Source organism: Sardina pilchardus, chromosome 7 (assembly GCF_963854185.1).
Source record: "Sardina pilchardus chromosome 7, fSarPil1.1, whole genome shotgun sequence".
Lineage (NCBI taxonomy): Eukaryota > Metazoa > Chordata > Actinopteri > Clupeiformes > Clupeidae > Sardina > Sardina pilchardus.
The window spans coordinates 9024106-9038605 of NC_085000.1; the positions used below are offsets into that span (position 1 = coordinate 9024106).

General features: G+C 45.2%; 2 protein-coding genes across 2 annotated transcripts in view; one reads left to right on the top strand and one right to left on the bottom strand.

Annotated features, from left to right (window-relative positions):
• Window positions 1-77: 77 nt before the first annotated feature.
• Window positions 78-2845, bottom strand: tnnc1b (troponin C type 1b (slow)). The gene is made up of 6 exons (XM_062540644.1): window positions 2678-2845; window positions 2002-2032; window positions 1110-1256; window positions 823-937; window positions 557-693; window positions 78-446 (listed from the first exon to the last, which is right to left on the bottom strand). The coding sequence occupies exons 1-6, from the start codon at window positions 2699-2701 to the stop codon at window positions 415-417; spliced, it is 486 nt and encodes a 161-aa protein (XP_062396628.1). The 5' UTR covers window positions 2702-2845; the 3' UTR covers window positions 78-414.
• A 6267-nt stretch (window positions 2846-9112) lies between these two features.
• si:dkey-32e6.6 (extracellular matrix protein 2) overlaps window positions 9113-14500 on the top strand; it is a 16547-nt gene continuing 11159 nt past the window's right edge. Inside the window, exons 1-8 of the mRNA XM_062540195.1 lie at window positions 9113-9218; window positions 9907-9992; window positions 11203-11324; window positions 11559-11683; window positions 11973-12088; window positions 13134-13266; window positions 13524-13681; window positions 13894-14033. Coding sequence (XP_062396179.1) covers window positions 9113-9218; window positions 9907-9992; window positions 11203-11324; window positions 11559-11683; window positions 11973-12088; window positions 13134-13266; window positions 13524-13681; window positions 13894-14033 — 986 coding nt within the window. The remainder of the gene's footprint in view (window positions 9219-9906; window positions 9993-11202; window positions 11325-11558; window positions 11684-11972; window positions 12089-13133; window positions 13267-13523; window positions 13682-13893; window positions 14034-14500) is intronic.

Sequence of the window (14500 nt, forward strand, 5' to 3'; positions counted from 1 at the left end):
TTTGTAGATATGGGCGGCAAATAGGTGGTACATGAAGTTCTTTCAGTAGTATCTGTAAGCAATGAGAAGTTCATGTCTGATTTAAAAAGTCAGAAGCTTTTATTGTAACATGAATCTAGAATGTTAAGCCAAATGGTTTTGTTCTTGGCCTTGTATGGATGAGTAGCCAGAATATGTAGAAATGTCCCTCAAGCCAAACAAGTGTGTGTCTATTGCATCAAGAAACATAATCTAATAGAAGTGGTCAATCATTATTTACAGAAACTGCAGAACGGCAGTGTGAACAGGGCTAAGCCTTCACATTATAAGAAAATATTTGAGGGATTTTCAGGTTCATAAAAAGCGATGGAGAGGTTTCCAGATGTTCTTTTCTGAAGGTAGTTCACAGGAGGGCCATTCCAGGATGTCTACTTCTTATTCAACTCCCTTCATGAATTCAAGGAACTCTGTAGGATATAAGAAAAATGGAGGGGAAAAGATCAACCTTACATGCTCTGATGTTGATACAGCATCATACTACCTTAAGCTATCTCTATGTAATATACACAAGCCTTACCATCATAGTCAATCTTGCCATCGTTGTTTTTGTCTCCATCCTTCATGAGTTCTTCAATGTCGTCTTCTGTGATGGCCTCACCTGTTGACTCCAGCATGTTCTTTAGCTCATCTAAATCGATATAGCCATCTCCGTTCCTTGTGAATGAAAAGTTGAATGAAAGTCAACTTTAAAAAAGCATGTACATAGCTCTAGCAATCAATTAGTGGCCTGCTGTGTTTAGCATTTTTACAAGAACGGTCTGAGGAACTTTCAGGGTCACGTACTTGTCAAACATGCGGAAGACCTCGGCAAGCTCCTCCTCTGACTTTCCTTTGCTCTCCTCTTTCATGCAGCGCACCATCATGACCAAGAACTCATCGAAATCCACTGTCCCGCTGCCTACAAGTGTCCAACACAAACAGGTGTGACCTTCATAATTCAGACTGATTTATTCATTTTCAATCACAGAGTTTGGTAGGTTAGGGTTGTAATTCCGCGGTTCAGGGTCGGTTGTAGCCTACGAGGGTTGGTGATGGGATATCTTTAACACAGATCGGCTAAAGTTACGTACCGTCTTCATCTACCTCATCCACCATCTCCTGCAACTCTTCTTGGGAGGGGTTCTGCCCCAGCATCCTCATGACCTTCCCCAACTCCTTCGTGCTGATGCAGCCATCCTCCGCACCCTGCACGAAGATGTCAAAGGCAGCACGGAACTCTATGGTAATTTAAATAGAACATACAGAAGCCATGGTCAGGGGGCTGTAAGGCAAGTTTCTTGCTGTAGTTTCATAGCCTACAAAGCAAAGGCACATGCGGTGATGTTGGTAGGTAGGCTAAATGTTAACACTGTAAAATATGCAAATAAGTAGGCCTACAATAGGCTAATATAATATTACTACAAAATGAAAGTGTCAGTTTGGCTTTTTGTTATGGCTGATTATTGGTAAACAACTTATTAGGTCAATCTAGCTAAAGTTAGTGGTAGGTCTGTAGCTAATGGTGTAACAGTGGGAAAGAGACATAGTGATACAGAGAAAAGAACATCCTAAACAGAAAAGGAGAGGGTAGGGTGAGGAAGTTACACAAATTCCAATCTTTATTTCCGTTAGGTGACATATTAACCTAATCTGGGAGCCTAAATGTTACTTGGAGCATTCATTTCCTCAGAAGAAATTATGGGGGGAGTTTCCAAAAAATATATTAATGCAGCCGGTCAGACTATGAGGACTTTTGGGCGGATTGACATTTCATCTGCACTCACAGCTGGAGACAGCGGTTTTAAAGGGGCATCTTTTCCCCATACAATGCCAAGTCAGATTATGGCTCACAGCTCTAATTACAGTTCAGGTATGTTGACTTCAAGTGCAAATGAAATGTCCAGAGAGGCCTAATTACTCTCTAATTACTCAGACAACAAGGACGTGGGTGGTCAGTTATAAAGACATTGTTGGGAAATTCACCATTTTTCTGTTCTTCTGTTAAGTTCTCGACCTGTTGGGGAGCAGAAGGAGATTTATGTTCACTCCACTACGTTTATCTGGTCCAAAAAAAGAACATCACAGGGAAAGGTGTTTGGAGTGCGCCCTCTCCCCCCACCCCCCACAGAACAGAACAAATGTCGTGCCATCACATTGTTCCTCCCGCCCCCCTTCCCCCCACCCCCAAATGACCTTCAGTGGATTCCAACCCCCTCGGCTAAAATCCTCTGATGATATCACCTTCAGTGTGCAGCAAGGCACACACACACAGTGGTGAACTCTCGTTTCAATTGCATTGCATGCCTACCTGTGATACATGACCTTTTAAGGTATGATCATAGCCCCTGGTTCCTGCTACTACTGAATCTCTGATAGACTTGGACACTGATCTGTATACCCCTTGTCAAACATAATTGTCACAAATGACATACAATCATTTTTACATAAAATCCTTGATGATATGAAGTCTCTGATGATATAAAACAGTAAGCACAAGAGAAAGTCAAGTATGCCTCCACTTGCCTTGTATATTTTTGTGCCACTGGATGCATTAAATCCCAAGTGCTTGTTAGAGTTCTTCACTGTCCTTTAACCTTCCCATTCCAAATGAACCAACCCCATCATATGAACTCCGTCACCCCCACACACACTCACTTACCGCTGCTTTATAAACATCATCCATGGTGGCTGCACTGGGTTTAGGCCCTCAAGACAGAAACGCAGAAAACCTCAACCGGCTCTCTCTCCCAGTAGATCCGTCACGAACGACCCCTTGGTACAGGCGCGCTTGCAGGATAAAGGATGGGTCGGGCACCTCCCCTCGCCTTTATTGTTGGCTTAGACTGTTACAGAAAAGACAATGCGTTTCTGTCACTCCCCTTTTCTCATCACACAGACAGCGAGAGAGAGAGAGAGAGAGAGAGAGAGAGAGAGAGAGAGAGAAAGAGTGAGAGAGATGGACTGCAAGAGAATGGGCTTAGGCTGGCTATTATTAGCAGAGAAAGAATGGAGGAAGATAACAGACAGGCAGTGAACTGGAGGGAGGGAGGGGGGTATGTATGGGGGCAGAGGGGGAGAGGTGATGAGTTATGACAAAGAGTTCTTTTGGCAGCGTTCCTTCTAGCTGTGACAATGCCCTGCCATATCCGACACTGTGCTATACTTAACCAGAAAAGTCACCTGCATTTGCCAATCACAATGCCGGGCCGGCCCGAGGCCTCCCCCGCCCCATTGTGTGTGCGAATAGACCCTTGCATGTCTGGCATAGTGAAGCAGACGTAAAGAGAGCCTCATCAATCCGTGGGGCCATGGCTGTTTTGTCACCTGTTGGGATGTGTCTTAGTGGGGCATCACGGTGGGATGGTGGGATGGGGCTGGGGGGTGACAGGCCTGGTTGGGGTTTGAGGGTCAAGCAACCTATTGTTAGCACTATGGATATGTGAACAGACAGAAGCCTGAAGTATTCTCAGGAAAAGACTCTAGTGTCCTACTCCACATTTGAAGTTTTTTTTGTAATACATGACCTGCGGAACAGTTCAATTTATCTCCTGTAAGATGGTGTACCATCCTCTAATTTTAGTTTTCCTTGACATTGATTTTTTTTCCCTATGAAAAGTATGAGAAAGTTTGAGAATATCAGAGAATAACTCTGAGCAGTAGGCATAGGAGCCAGAGTTCTCCATTGGGAGTATTGTGTGTTCTCAGTCATGGTGCTCAGGGCTGATAAAGGGGACTGATCTGAGGTCAGATGTCAGATAGTGCTATGCTATGAGTATTTTTAGAGATATGGCGGCTGCTGTGAAACTTGTTAAATAATCCAGGGATAGAGCAACAGTTGGAGTCTCTCTCTCTCTCTCTCTCTCTGTCTCTCTTTTCTCTTTCTGTCTGTCTCTCTCTGACTGTCTCTATGTCCCTCTCTTTTCTCTCTCTCTCTCTATCACCCTCTCTTATTATCTGTCTATTTCTGTCTCTCTCAAGCTACTAGTCATGGTAGCTATAATGGCATGTACAGTATTTCCAATGTGGAATTTCTCTTGCTTGCTCCCTTTCTCCCTCTCTTTGTCTCTCTCTAATCCTGCCCACACACACACACACACACTTTGTCAGAATTGGTCAGTGTCAGTCCAGGACAGTGACAAAGTGTGAGGGTGGGGTGGGGATGGCGGGGGCTGTCGTCATAATTATATGCCCGGCTATTCCTGGTCCTCTTGAGTCCTTAACTGGGAATAGATTACCAGTGTCTCCTCACCCTGCCTGGAAAAAGCGAGAGATAGGGACAGCGCGCTGGCAGCGGTTCATTAAAACTCCATACCAGGGGAGTGTGAGAAACGCAGCCATGATGGAGAAGGAGCCAGCAGAGCAAACAGTTTTTGGAATTGGCTCCAGTGTGTCATTGACATCTGCCAAGATTTAGTGAATTCCAGGCCATTAACCGTAAATACTCACCCAGCCCTGAACTGTATCCCCCAAGTGCATCGTTTAAAACCATGCGCTGTGATTTCATATGAAGCGCAGTACATACCCCTGGACACTTAGAGTGCATTCACACTGGGTCAGTTTAACTGAACCGCACAAGAGTGTGATTACTCCCCCCTAGCCCTGATCCAGCAGGTCTCTATTCACACTACATTTTTGTTTGTGGACCTGGGTCCGTTTATGGCATAAACACTTATTTTTACCAATATTGCTTGCCAACGCCGCAAAGCAACGTTTATTTTTTATTTTTATTTTTTTTATTATCTTGGAACAGATTATATTCAAACTGCACCAGAGTTCTAATAAATTGTACCCCAGAGCAGACCCCCCTTTTCTAGCAGACCCTGGTCCGCACTCGGGTTCGGTACACTGCGTTCACATTAGCAGAAATCACAGTACCATCGGTCCAAACAAACTCGGGTCTGGACCAGTCTAGTGTGAATGTCCCCTTATATTAGTATGATAGATATGGCCACTCCAGAGTAGCAACAGTACTGACCTGTACGTGGTCAGCGTGATGCTGTACGGTTCTCTGGGAGCCTCAGACACAGACTGGTCTGTACTGTACTCTGGCCAGAGCCACAGGGCCAAAGTGGAGTCGTGGAGAGAGGAGAGGAAGAAGAGCAGAGTGGAGAGGGGATGAGAGGAGATGGAGGACTGGAAAGAAAAAGAGAAGAGAGGATAGGAGAGGAGTGCAGGGGGTGGGGGGTAAAACAAGGAGAGAGGGGAGAGGAATATGAGAAGAAGAGAGGAGAGGAGAAGGGATGAAACAAGAGGAGAGAAGAAGGGAGGACAGGAAAGAACAAGTAGAGATGTCAGGAGAGGAGTGCAAGTACAGTACAGGAGCAGAGGAGAGGAGAGAAGAGCAGAGGAGAGGAGAGGAGAGCAGAAGAGAGGAGAGGATAGCAGAGGAGAGGAGAGGAGAGCAGAAGAGAGGAGAGCAGAAGAGAGGAGAGGGGAGCAGAAGAAAGGAGAGCAGAGGAGAGGAGAGGGGGATCTGATGGCACTCTGAGAGGCCTGCAGAAGGCCAGAGGAGAAGGTCAGCTGCGGTGAAGTGTAAAGTGACTCATGATGGACAGATGCATTTGGAGAGAGAGAGAGAGCCTGGGTGGTTTGTCTCCAGATTTGTGCGTTGCGTCTCATTCCCCCTCTATGTTTGCTTGTCAAGTCACTCAGGGTCAGTGGACCATCCAGGCAGGCCCAGGGAAAAATAAATAAGGGCGCTGGACACTCCCCCTCACCATAGAAAAGCAGTCATGACCATGAAACTTAGCGAGTTAGAACAGAAATTCAGTAACGTGTCATACAGTAATATTACAGTATGGCATACCCACAGTGAAATAGTATTACACTATATATTAATATTTGCACAAGGATATTTCAGTACTAGTACAGATGTTATGACACTATGTGGAAAAGCATTTGTGACCATGAAACTTAAGCGAGTTAGAATAGAAATTCAGTAACGTTCTTTGCAGTCCTATGTCATACAGTAATATTAGAGTATGGCATGCCCACAGTAAAATAGTACTATACTATATATTCATATTTATATTTAGAATAAGTATATTTCAGTATTAGTACAGATGTTATGAAGCAGTGTCATCCCCTCATATTAAATTTAAACACGCACAAACAAATCTGCATGAACAAACTGGTCCTTATGAAACATACCTCACCACATCACTTGTGAAACACACCATGCATGTTTAATTATAGATTGTGTGTGTGTGTGTGTGTGTGTGTGTGTGTGTGTGTGTGTGTGTGTGTGTGTGTGTGTGTGTGTGTGTGTGTGTGTGTGTGTGTGTGTGTGTGTGTGTGTGTGTGTGTGTGTGTGTCATTAGCCGAAATAAAATTAGCTTACTGGGGTGCTTCATGTTGCCTCAGATAAACAACAGCAGAAGCATATTCCAGTGCGACTCTTGAAGTGATGTTTGTCTCTTATTCGTGGGATGACCATGAACACACATCTACACACACACAAACCTTCTGTAAACATACAGAAGCACATTGCACTCAAAACACACACACACACACACACACACACACACACACACACGCTCAGTATTCAAGGCCAAGTTGAGGGTGGCTCACTGCATTACGCCCCCAAAAACGAGATAATGCGGAAAGCTCCCACTCTCCTCCAGTCGTCAGCACAAATGCTGAATAAGGTCCTGTGTGTGCAAGCCTCCTCTCCGCTGTCAGACAGGCTCTAAGTGTATGTGGATACACAGCACAACCATAAACATATGTAGTAGTTGCCCGTGGTGTTCTACCCGGTGACGTCTGTGCAAACAAGGCATGGAGGCGCACTCCAAGGTCTCACTAAGCAGTGATACACTGTGGTCAACAGGCCCTCTCTAGGGTGATAACCTCTAGGTGATCTTGGGGCTGTATGTCTTTATATGTGTGTGTGTCTGTGTGTGTGTGTGCGTATACATGTGTGTGTGAGTGTGAGCGATGTGAGTGAGCGAGTGAGAGAGAGAGAGAGAGAAAGAGAGAGAGAGAGAATGGGAGGGAGGAATGGAGGGAGAGAGAGAGACAGACAGTCTGAGGTGGAGACAGAGTTGTAGAGTGTGTGTTGAGTGTTCTAGAGCATGCACGTGTGTGTGTGTATGTGCGCACTTATGTTTGCACAAGTAAGGTACTGGGAAGGCGTTTGTGTGTGTTTTGTGCATGACTGTGTGTGTTTTGTGCATGACAGTGTGTGTGTGTGTGTGTGTGTGAGTGTGAGAGAGAGTGTTTGAGTGAGATGAATTTTGAGCAGACAAATCTGTCTTTCTGTTTTGCCAGTGTCTTACTCCTTTTCAAACATACATGCCAATGGACATAGGCCAAACAGGGATGAGTTTAATACATTGAGGGTGTATCTGTGTTTCCACAGATAGCAGTGCACTCTCACACAGACTTTAACAGCAGACTCTGGGCCAGATTTGGGCCATATTAACCCCGGATCCTTTAGTACGCTGGAGAACTTCTGCGGGTTCCCTCCACAGTTGTATCATGTTCAGAAAAGAGTAGGCGGTGAGGACACTTAGCAGTGTGTGTGGCCAGCCTTTTGCTGGCTCTTATTATTGTCATTAGCACTGTCTTAAGCACCGCTGTCAGTAGTGCAACAATAGCGGGGTGTGAAGTGAGGGGATTTAGTCTGAGATAAGGTGATAGTGCTGACTTGTTTGGGTGTATAGATAATATACACATGTGGACACACACACACACACACACACACACACACACACACAAATACAGGCACGCTGATATAATAACATAAGCACACACATGCGTTCACAAGTTTGTGGTGCCAACTCTGAAGTCACAGGATTACACAAGTCAGACAGTACACTCTGGTGGGAATTTACAATACAAAGCTTCATCACTGCCCTAAGTCAAACAACAATTATGATATCAACAGATGTCTGCAAAGTAAAGACATAAGCACCGCACATGCTCATTTAGTTCATTAAGTTATTTGGCCTGCTCCATTCATTAAGAAAACTAATGCACGTTCATTAAAAAACTTGGCACTTACTTTATTTAGCACGCGCAACAATCTGTTTTTGAACGCATGTGTGTGCTTATGTTATTATATCAGTGTGCCTGTGTGTGTGTGTGTGTGTGTGTGTGTGTGTGTGTGTGTGTGTGAGAGAGAGAGAGAGAGAGAGAGAGAGAGAGAGAGAGAGAGGGAGAGAAGCTAGAGGGAAAGGGAATAGGGGTAGGGGCCATGGCCCTGCATCTGGCATGAGAAGATATTGTGCATCCTCCAGTGTTGTCTTCACGGTTCTGTTGGATGGGAATAATGATTGATGGATGGATTCATCCGCTACAGGTCACTAGATGATGACGTCGATGACGTCGACCTGAGGTCACTAGATATTCCAGTTCCAGTTCCAGTTCATTTCACGTCTGGAGGAGGAGAGGCTTATTATCTCTCATCCCTATTCTCTCTCCCTCTCTCTCTATCTCTTACCTCACATACTCTCAGCAGCAATTTAAAGTACATTAATGACATTTCCAGTTTATGCACAGTATACAATGGGCACACGTGTCTCTTTTGGCCTTTTTAAATTATAATGTGTCATCATCTAAATACAGTGATTACTGACTGCCTAGTCTGACAGAAATATGGGCCGTTTCCTCTTTCGGCGTAAGATGGCTATTTATTCTCCCTTTGATCCTGTCGTCCTCCCCTTCTTCACTAGCATTTGGCTCGCCAGGCTACTTCTTCACCACATTGTTTGTTAATTTAACCTGCAAACCTGGGAGGGAGCAAAGGCAAAGAAATGAGGCTGAATCAGTGGCTTTGTCAGATGATGGTCCACATTCTCTCTTTCCAGAACCCCCTCTCTCTCTCACACACACGCACACACAAACTCTCTCCCTCTCTCTTTCTCCTCCCTGTGCTCTCTCTCTCTCTGCCTCTCTCTTTTTTTGTGCTGACTACGTGTGGGTTTAAGAGCGAGGCGCAGAGAGACTCCTCAGGTACATGCTGAGTGTCAGGCGGCGGATCATCTTCACCATGCTGAGTGTCTGGGTTTTGTGCGTTAGCTTGGCTTCCTTGGCCACGGGGCAGGAGCCCTTACAAGCGCCAGGGACGAGTGATGAATTCGGGATGAACGCGATGACCACGGCGTCCCCACTCTGGACAAACTCACCTGGGGCACCTGGGACCGACGCTACCTCCGAACAGGTGGATGCATCAGTGAAAAGCATGACTTCAGGCTCACGTAAGCTGTGCAAATCTGCTGAGATGTTCTTATGAGGTTGTTTTGAAATTATCAGGATCCGGTGTGATTTTATGAGCAGTTGTATATGGTTCAAGATCAACACTTCATGCTTTTAAGCTTTAGATTGACATTTTCTAATATACTTTTACATGACTGAAAAGATTCACAAGTAGGTTTATATCTACTTGCATTGCTTGCATTTTGACTTTATGACACATGTAATTGCACATTGATATGTAATTTATTTTGTAGCATAGAGCAACACATTAGCATGGTGGATTATTAAATAGGATTAGTGATATGTAAATGCATGATTGATTTGTGACAAAATGTACAATTAGGTTCTAGCGCTTATCACTGCAACGCATTACAAAGAGCTGAGATTAGAATCACTCAAAATTTAAAATGTTGGCTTATGTCCAAACAAACTGGAAATATTACAATTAAGTTGGAAAATACTGTTACATTTTACATTGGTATTTTGGGATATTTTAGCAATCATGTACTATTCTGTGAAAATAATTCTGCATGTCAGCAAGAAGTTCATCCTGTCAGAGAGATATAAATGGATTTCTCAAGCACATAGAAACATCTGTCGACATGGCGCTGTTGGCTCACAGACAGACTTGATGGACTGGCATTCAATGTGTTATAATATCGGCGTGTCAAATCACGGCTGTGTTCACAGGGGCGCGCAGGGCGGGTGAGGCCCAGAGAGAGAGGCGCTCGGGGGCCGTGGAGACGGCGGCGGCGGCCGTGGAGGCCCACGCACAGGTATGCTGGACGCCTCGTCTCTCACACAGGGCCTATATATAGAGGGAAGCCTCATGTCTGTCAGTGGGGTCGGGAGGATGGCGTCAACACAGTTTTCACAGAAATGTGCTTTGCTTTGTCCAAATCTGGATTGTTTGTTTGTTGATTCTTGCTCCTCTGAACATGCATGTAGACAACACCAAACCTCAGAGTGGAAATCAAAAGCATAAAGAAAGCCATGTACTGTACCTCCATAACATGCATAAAGAGAGAGTGGGGATGATGACCATTCTGTTCAGGAGAGCCTGACTGGGCAGAACATATTACCACACTGCTAAGTAAAAAGCTATAGAATACAATATACAATACAGAAGAGCCAGTATCATACCGAGAACAATGTGAATGTTTGGTCAGAAAAATTATTTTATTGAGTTGAGCTGTATAAACCAATAAAGTACATAGAACACACTCAACTCACGAAATATTAAGCTGACTGAGTGCTGGGTCGCAGGCAACAATAAAGAGAAAAAAGTTATATATGACTAGGAGTGCTGTACTCTCATTTTCTTTTCTTTAACACAAAACCACAAATTGGAGCAATTGAATTATTTTGCCCCTACATAATATACTGTAATATAACAAAGAATATACAGGACGTGATGCACAAATGCACACACTCTATAAAAACATGCAAACAAAAAAAAACAAAAAAAACAATCTCTAATATGGAAATAACATTTCCATTAATTATCAGAATGTTTACTCTGTGTCAATTACTGTCTATTTGGTCCTCTCTGCCACATCCGTATGCTGTCTCTGAACAGAGATTCAGTTGTGTCATTGTGTGCTCTGCGGTGGGTCAGGGCTGCATGGCATGTTTGGCTGTTCCATCTGTGAGTCAGTGAGTCAGTCAGTGTGTTTATGGGACATTTCTCTTCCACCGCTTGTTGTGCCTGTTTATATTAATACTCCTGCCGGCCTTTTTCTCACATGCACACACACACATATACACACACACTTCCCATTTATTTTTGAATATACTCATATATTTACGAATAACACCCCCACACACACACACACTAATAAACACCACTCCTATTTAATATTCCTTCACTCATGCTGTTTCTCTCTCTCCCGCTCTCTCTTTCTGTCTCTCTCTCTGTCTGTCTCTCTCTTTGTTTCTCTCTCTGTCTTTTTCTCTCTGTCTCTCTGTCTCTGTCCCCTCCATCAGTCGGTGCTGGGCCGCACGGCAGCCGTGTGGGTGGAGATGGAGTCGGTGCTGGGGAGGAGAGAGACGGGGCAGGGCCAGCTGGGCCCCGTGCTGCAGGACCTGAGGGAGGAGAGGAAACGCCTGTTGGACGAGGAGGTGAACAAGAAGGGGAAGGGGAAAGAAGAGGAGGAGGAGGAGGAGGAAGAGGAGGAGGATGATGATGACGAGGAGGAGGAAGATGATGACGATGAGGAGGAGGAGGAGGAGGAGGAAGAGGAGGAGGAAGAAGAAGAGGAGGAGGAGGAGGAAGAGGAGGAGGAAGAAGGAGGGGAAGAGGAGGAGGCTGATGCAGCGTCCAACAGCACAGACACCACCAGTGGCTTCACAGACTTGCTACCTGAGGGCTGCCAGCAGGCGGCGCCACTCATCTCCTGTAAGGACGTGGGCTTGACCCGCCTGCCAATCATCACTGATTTAGCAATCACCACGTTGGAGCTGCCGGGTGAGTTGAGAGGAAGAGGAGGAGGAGGGAAGAGGCTTTTGGACTGCCTGTTTACATCTATGTTTCAAAGTGCCATAAAACTGCCCAAAACAGCACAAAGGAAGACTGCAACATTTTAAAGTGGCCCTATACCCCCTAAGAACTCTGGAGGCCACATGAATCTTTTAAAGTCCAGAATTAAGCAGTATGAAGATTTCTGAAAAGTGTAGACCACAGGCTGTATGATTTGTCTGTTTTACTTCATACTGCATCACTAACTGGGAAACAATCATTCTGCATTTGGTTTCAGGAAACAACATCAGTAAAATTCCTCCACGAGGCTTCGCTGGGCTTCCAAACTTGGAAGAGATTGACCTCAGCAGGAACCAGCTCGAGGACTCTTCACTGGGAACATACTTGTTCAAGGTCGGCCTCGTTCAAGTTTACACTATATGACTTTCAAGATTGCTTAACAACAACAACTTGACAACATGTTTATATTCATCATCATTACATTATTTGTGTTCATATTCACAAACTGTGCCATGTAGCATTTATTTTTCCTTCTGATTCTTTCATCTTCAACTTAGTCATAGTCATTATCACCACACCAACAGGCTTAGCGCTCCCGGCTGGTGGATGACACACAACAGGCACTTAACACACAACAGCTGCTGGATGCTGGAGTTTGATGGGATATGTATATTATGAGCTGGCTTTTCACAAAACAAACATTCAGACACACGCACACAAACACACACGTTCACAGTCACAGTCACAAACACACACACAGAGGCATGCCCAGAATAGCCCATGGCTTTGTGAGACCTTGAGTAGTGACCACAGTGCACTAAAGGGCTGTCCAGCAGGGGGGCCAGAACGACAGCAACAACAAAGAGCACAGATGATCTACGGACTACAGATGCAGCCATAGCTGGAGTGTCCAGAGACACACTGGCCACATTTTTCTCTCTCTCCTTTTTTTTGCTTCGGAGAAAGCTAGCCACACAGCCCCATGCAGACAAATGATGTCAAATGAGAGGAAATAAGGTCAGGGATCGCACTGTCCACTCCTCTGAACCCACAAATGACAGAGTCCAGAGACACGGCTGGCTCGCTAGGAGAGGCTACAGGGAGCCGTCGGTTTAGAGCAAGGCCTGGCTGGCCACTGCCTAATGGATAGTTGAAATAACTTCCTCCTTAAAATAATTTGACCAACAGTCTCTTTCCTCATGGTTCACTCTGTGCCCATTCACTCAACATGTACAGAGAGCTGTGCACTTGAGTCCCCTTTGGCGTGGTGACTCACACACACGTCGCTTTAAAAAGCAACTATATGAACCGCAGCATTAATCTATATGCCAGTAACGCAGACCAGAAATATGTATATGTATGATGTGGTTGTTGAAAGCTTTTTCCTTTATGCCTTCTCTGTTATTTATTTTTATTCATCTTTTTTTTTCTTCTCCAGAACTTGACCAAGCTGCGTAAGCTGAACCTGGACGCTAACGGCCTGACCACGGTGCCCCTGCTGCCGGCGTCTCTGGAGGAGCTGAGCATCAAGCAGAACAGGATCAGCCAGCTGCTGCCCAAGAGCTTCAGAGGTGCACATCATTCTCTCTCTCTCTCTGTCTGTCTGTCTCTCTCCCTTTCTCTCTCTCTCTCTCTCTGTCTCTTTCTCTCTCTCTCTCTCTGTCTCTCTGTCTATTTATATAATGTTCCCCTCCCTCTCTCTTTTTGATTTATCTTGGAAAGCATTACTCCATGACTGAAGCAGAAGCTGTCCCTAGCAGCACAAACAACAACAACAGTAACAAAACTAAACAAAGCACAACATGTGCCCCTTGTGTAATGTCATCAGGCCTGTTCAATCTACGCTCGCTGGCGCTCATCCAGAACGAGCTCTATGACGACGCCGTCTCGCCGCTCGCCTTCCGGCCTCTGAAGAACATCATCTACCTCCGGCTGGACCAGAACAACTTCCGCTCCATTCCGCAAGGCCTGCCTCCCTCACTGCAGGTCAGTACCCATTAGGCTCTCTGCAGTGCTGCCAGCATGGGAGAGCATGTTTCCTACAGTGTACAATGTGTGTGTGTGTGTTTGTGTGTGTGCGTGCGCGCATGCATGCGTGCATGCATGCATATGCATATGTACTGTAAGTATGTATGTTTGTTTGTTTATTTGTGTGTATGCATGCTGCCGTGCTTATGCCTCTTTGTGTGCACTCCCAGGATTTGCGGATGCGTGAAAACCAGCTCCAGGAAGTGGATGGGGTCTCGCTCAACAAGTCCGTCAACCTGCAAGTGCTGGACCTGAGTCACAACTACCTGAGAGAACACACCATCTCCCCTCAAGCTTGGATCAACCTCCCGTAGGTCCCCCTGCCCTCACATCACCATATTTATTTAGAACACAGTGAAGGAGCAGAAATGATGTGAAATATATTTGTCTTTTTTTATACTTAAGAATGTTCTACATAGAATCTGCGTGAATCTGCGTGAAAGAGCATTTATTTCGAAATGTGACAATTTCAGGGACAGAAAAGAGAAGCTTAATCAAGCTTGCAATATGATTTGTTGACAGAACTCTGCATCATGCGTAAGAAGAGCCTATCCATGACAAATAACAGCTTTTGTAGGAAGTGTGCAATCATTTTCAAACCTCACAGCGTCGCACTAAGGCAAACACAAACAGTGGTAGCCAAACAGCAGCCCTAAACTATGATTCAGGGCCCATCACTGCACTACAGGAGGGAATGTTACAATGCAAAGAGGAATCCAGAGGTCATGAACGTGGTGGAGAATGACTGCAAACCTAAAGACCATGTAAAATATCCTC